Source organism: Temnothorax nylanderi, unplaced genomic scaffold, assembly GCF_030848795.1.
Source record: "Temnothorax nylanderi isolate EJ_2023f unplaced genomic scaffold, tnyl_v1.0 TNYL_tig1325_pilon, whole genome shotgun sequence".
Lineage (NCBI taxonomy): Eukaryota > Metazoa > Arthropoda > Insecta > Hymenoptera > Formicidae > Temnothorax > Temnothorax nylanderi.
The window spans coordinates 1-5572 of NW_027250387.1; the positions used below are offsets into that span (position 1 = coordinate 1).

Consider the following 5572-nt stretch of genomic DNA (forward strand, 5'->3'; position numbering starts at 1 on the left):
GAATAAGGAACTGTCGGATTTTAGTAGAATGCACTTTCTTGCGTCTAGTTTAACCGGACGTGCTCGTGATGCGATCGCTAGTCTAACTATTACCGCGGAGAATTTCGACGTGGCGTGGAAAGCGCTCACAATGCGTTTCGAAAATAAACGTCGACTAATCAAAGTTCATGTTTCGACGCTGTATAATCTGACGAGCGTTTCTCGCGAATCGGCAACGGAATTACATGCGTTACGTGACAAAGCCGAAAAGGCACTTGCGGCGTTAAAGCGTCTCGATCGTTCATCCGACGAAATATTAAGCGATATTCTAGTATATTTTGTATCTCAAAAACTCGACCCCGCTACGCGCCGAGCGTGGAAATTGAAATTCGGCGACGATTCTCCTCCCCCAACGTACGACGGCCTCAATCGATTCTTATCATCGCGTGCGCTCGCTCTCGAGGAACTCGCGCCTCCCAGCTCTTCGAAATTCAATCGCGGCCTCAAGGTAACTACCGCTAACGCATCAACAGCATCTAATCCGAACTGTCCACTGTGTCAAAAGTTTCACTTTATTAATAAGTGTCCAAAATTCATCGAAAAGAGCCCGAGTCAACGTCGCGACATAGTTAAGCAAAATAAACGCTGTTTCAATTGTCTAAGCACTAAGCATGCGGTGAAAGACTGTAAAAGTAAATTCACGTGTCGTACGTGCCAGCGTCAGCATCATTCAATGTTGCACGATGACTCGCTCTCGTCGAGTACAAATCTCGTGACGGTTCCTGCGAGCGAACCGTCCACCGCAATCGAAGCTTCAAAGGTAAATTCGCTCTCCGCCGTCTCGATCACCGCGGTTCCTACTCCGGTGTTGCTTGCGACAGCGAGAGTCAACGTCAGCTGTCCGTCTGGGCGTACCCTAAGCGTCAGAGCCCTTCTAGATCAAGGATCGAAAGTTTCGTTCATCACGGAAAGGCTCGCGCAAACTCTGCGTGTGCAACGCATCCGCACCCGCACTTCAATATCTGCGGTAGGATGCGTCAAGGTTGGAACATGCCGTCACGCGGCTAATATTCACATTACTCCACGAGATCGCGCCGAACCAACCTTTTCAACTCTCGCCTTTATAATAAATTCACTAACCAAATACATTCCTCCCCGCGCCAAATTCGACGTAAAATGGAATCATCTGACTCAACTAAATTTGGCTGATGACGACCCAACAGGAGCCGATCCAATTGACATTCTCATAGGTGCCGATTTGTACGGCAGCATAATTCAGGACGGGATTCGAAGAGGCTCGGCAGAACAACCGATCGCTCAACGATCTCACTTTGGTTGGGTCATCTCCGGACCCACCTCCGCGACGAGCTCGCTACCTCATTCTATCACTGTTCAGCATTGTTCCTTGGACCAAGAGTTACGCAAATTCTGGGAGGTTGAAGAACTTCCCCGCGAAAGGATACTCCCACCCGAGGAAAGGCAATGTGAGGAACACTTCCGCACAACTCACTCCCGCGATCAAGGCGGAAAATACATAGTGCGGCTGCCCTTCAAGGAGGGCCCTCCCATAGACATTGGCGAATCCCGAGACCAAGCGCTGCGCATGCTCGCTTCACTAAATCGCAGACTGGACCGTCACCCCGACTTGAGGCGAGAATATGCAGCCTTTCTCTCGGAGTACGAAGAACTGGGACATATGGAGAAGGTCGTCGCCTCCTCTCCGTCCGCGGGAAGTACACAAACCGTTTACATTCCGCATCACCCTGTAATTCGAGCCTCTAGCGCAACGACCAAACTCAGGGTCGTTTTCAACGCCTCTAGCATAACGTCAAATGGCACTTCGCTAAACAGTCATCTTTTAGCTGGCCCTAAACTGCAGACTGAGTTGTTTGACGTCTTAATGCGCTGGCGGCAATTTCAATATGTTTACGCGGCGGACATAGCAAAAATGTACCGCCAGATCTGGATCGATCCACGCGATCAAGACTATCAGCGCATCCTTTGGAACGGTAAGGAACCATCAACGGTGGAAGAATATCGATTGCTCACAGTGACATACGGCGAAGTACCTGCGCCATTCCAAGCTCTACGAGTTCTTCAACAACTTATAGAGGATGAAGGTCACGACTTCCCCCTTGCCTGTCTCATTCTACTACTGAACACATACATCGACGACGTTCTCTATGGGGCAGAAGACATGCCCCTTCTGCGGTGCATGCGTGAGCAACTCTGCGCTCTCCTACAGCGTGGAGGATTCAAACTTCGAAAGTGGGCGAGCAATCGATCGGAACTCCTCACTGATATTCCCTCAGACGATCACGGACTAGCCTGCAACAAAGTCTTGCAGCCAGAAGACAGCATGAAGGTGCTTGGTATTTCTTGGAATCCCGCGCTCGACGCGTTTAAGTTTCAAGTTTCGCTACCGGAATCTCTTCCTCGTACAAAGCGCACGATTTTATCCACGATAGCCAAACTTTTCGACCCGCTAGGATGGGTCACGCCAGTTACAATTAACGCGAAAATCTTCATGCAGCAGCTCTGGCGTCGTAAGCTCGATTGGGACGACGTCATTGAAGACTCTGCCCTCACAAAATGGAAGCTCATTTACAAGCAACTCGCTGCCTTAGAGAATTTACTTCTACCTTGATGGATAAACCGAGGCTCCGACACAGCCCAATGTGAGCTGCACGGCTTCGCCGACGCATCCAATGTCGCTTACGCCGCTGTCGTTTATATACGCGTTACATCAATTTCAGGGGAAACGACCACCGCATTACTCGCTGGGAAATCCAAGGTCGCTCCCATCAAACCCATGACCATCCCTTGGCTCGAACTGCTGGCCGCAGATTTATTATCGCGCCTTATGGAAGCGGTGTGCGCCTCCCTAAATCATCCAAAATTCCGACGTCGTTACTGGACAGATTCAGAAGTCGTTCGCGAATGGTTGAGCCAGCATCCGTCCAAGTGGAAGACGTTCGTATCTCATCGGGTTGCCGCGATCCAATCTCGGACACCGTACGCCGAGTGGCATCACGTGCCAACTAAAGACAATCCAGCAGATTGCGCATCAAGAGGACTCCTTGGCACAAACTTTGAGTCCAATTCCCTTTGGTGGCACGGCCCTGATTGGCTACGTCTAGAGCCCTTCGAATGGCCGATCAATCTCGCGTCGTCATCAGAAGATGTCGCGCAAACAGAAGCCAAATCAATCTCTGTCAATATTGCGCAAGCTAAAGAATCTTGGGACCTCGCTTCCCGATACTCAACGTGGCCCAAACTTCTCCGGGTCACCGCCTATGTCATTCGGTTTGTCCACCGATGTCGGAACCAGTCAAAACAACTATCGGATCTTCCAAGCTCAAAGGCTCTAACGGCTAACGACTACCAGAAAGCAAGGCTGTTCTGGCTTCAGACGATTCAAGCCGAAATATTCTCCGAGGAGCTGCGAGCCCTTCAACAAAAAAGGCCGCTTTCTTCAAAAGGCGCGATTATCTCCCTAAACCCTTTCGTCGACGGCGACAAACTAATTCGCGTAGGCGGGCGGATAGAAAGAGCTCCGCTTCCATTCTGCGTCAAGCATCCGATCCTCTTAGCGCCCCATTCAGTCGTTCAAATGATAGTGCGAGACGAACACGTACGATCGATGCATGCCGGCGTTCAACTGACGCTAGCGACTCTAAGACGGAAGTTTTGGATACTCCGAGCTCGCAATATGGTCAAACGGATGATAAATCGATGCGTCACCTGTGCGCGCGAAAAGGCAGCCATTCCCACTCAATTGATGGGGCCATTGCCGCGAGCAAGAGTTTCCGCTCCATCACGACCTTTCCTTCATTGCGGCGTGGATTACGCTGGCCCGATTGCCACTCGAGCGTCCGCGGGTCGAGGCATCACCTCACGCAAGTCATACATCGCCGTATTCATTTGTTTGGTGACAAGAGCGATGCACCTCGAGCTCGTGGGGAGCTACTCCACTTCCGCTTTCCTTGACGCCTACACAAGATTCCGCGCTCGCAGAGGACTACCCGAAGCAATGTATTCCGACAACGGGACTACGTTCACGGGTGCAGACACCGAGTTAACCATTGCATATCGAAAGGCTCTTCAAGACCCTGACTTCCTAAGTCGAACAGCGTCGGACCAGGTTACATGGCACTTTATTCCCCCTCACGCCCCCCACTTCGGGGGACTGTGGGAAGCCGGAGTGCGGAGCATCAAGCACCATCTTCGCAGAGTCATCGGATCACATACGCTCACGTTCGAAGAGCTCACAACGCTCCTGTGCAAGATTGAGGCTTGCCTAAACTCCCGCCCCCTCGGCGCTTTGACGGATTCGTTCGACGACTACGACCCTCTAACACCAGGGCACTTCTTGATCGGCGCGGCTATCACGGCGATCCCAGAACCTTCGGTCCTTCACATTCAAGAAAATCGACTGTCGCGGTGGCAACTGATCCGACATATCACTGAACGGTTTTGGAAAATTTGGCAAACCGACTACGTCAACACGCTGCAACAACGAGTAAAGTGGCGTAAAGCTCAGCCTTCAATTAAAGTCGGCTCGATGGTCCTAGTCCGTAATTCGACCTTACCCCCATGTAAATGGGAGCTTGGGCGAGTCATACGCTGTCACGAAGGCTCAGACGGATTAGTGCGCGTTGTCTCTGTTAAAACGGCAAAGTCGGAGTATAAGCGACCTCTCGCCCAGTTATGTTTGTTGCCGATCGATATCGAGTCACAGCGTGACGACGCGTCACAAACCCCCACATAGACTTTGTCAAATCTGTAATCTTAGAAGGTAAGAATCTCTAGTCTGTAAGTTTTGTAAATAAAATGTTTAATTAAGTCAAGTTATGCGGACCAAGGGACCGAGCGATCACGTTCTTCAAGATTGGAACTCAGCGATCCGAGAGTTGCATGGTGGAAATAAAACCCAGTTGATTCTCTATATTCGAAACTGTCGTTTCGAGGCGGGCGGTTTGTTCAGGATCGAACGATCTAAATTGAGTAAAAGCACAGTAACACTTTCGCGATCCACCGTGCGGCGCCACTTCCTGGATCGTCGAACGTGATCGCGACGTTTCCCAAACGACAGCGCCGCGGCGAAGATCAGATCATGTCTGAGTTGCGTGCGATTCGGTTGAAGCGAACGGTCCGTCGCGAGAAATAAGATCCCGACGATTGCTCCGAAAAGAGTGGAGTCGCGCAACCGACTTCTAGTTCTCCGCTGACACTCGAAAGGACGTCGCCGTATCGTTGATCGGAAAGACATCGCCATATCGTCAATTGTGCAGTTCCGAACACGGAAAATCGTAATCGGCTCTCAACGCGAGTCTCCATTCCGGAGCACGCGGCACGCATTACGCGCTCCGAATTGCCTTACGGCGCGACTTAATGCCTCGCGCGATAATACGCAGGCCATTGTGAGAAACATTAAAATGTGTTTAATAAAGTGAGGACATTTTCAAGTTATTTTCCGGCTTTTCCCAGTCCCGAAACCTTATCGTCTCACTCGAGACGAGTTCCGGCATTTCTTCTCTTTCCACCCCCTCCTTCTCGCCCGCTCCGAGCGAACGCGGTGGAATTTGCTACA

At 51.0% G+C, this 5572-nt stretch overlaps 2 protein-coding genes across 2 annotated transcripts; both read left to right on the forward strand.

The window, feature by feature from the left end:
* The first annotated feature begins 28 nt into the window (after window positions 1-28).
* Window positions 29-2626, forward strand: LOC139787196 (uncharacterized). The gene has a single exon (XM_071726280.1). The coding sequence runs from the start codon at window positions 29-31 to the stop codon at window positions 2624-2626; it is 2598 nt and encodes an 865-aa protein (XP_071582381.1).
* Window positions 2627-2791: 165 nt separating this feature from the next.
* Window positions 2792-4750, forward strand: LOC139787197 (uncharacterized). Its single transcript, XM_071726281.1, has one exon. It carries the CDS (start codon window positions 2792-2794, stop codon window positions 4748-4750), a length of 1959 nt encoding a protein of 652 aa, XP_071582382.1.
* Window positions 4751-5572: the final 822 nt, after the last annotated feature.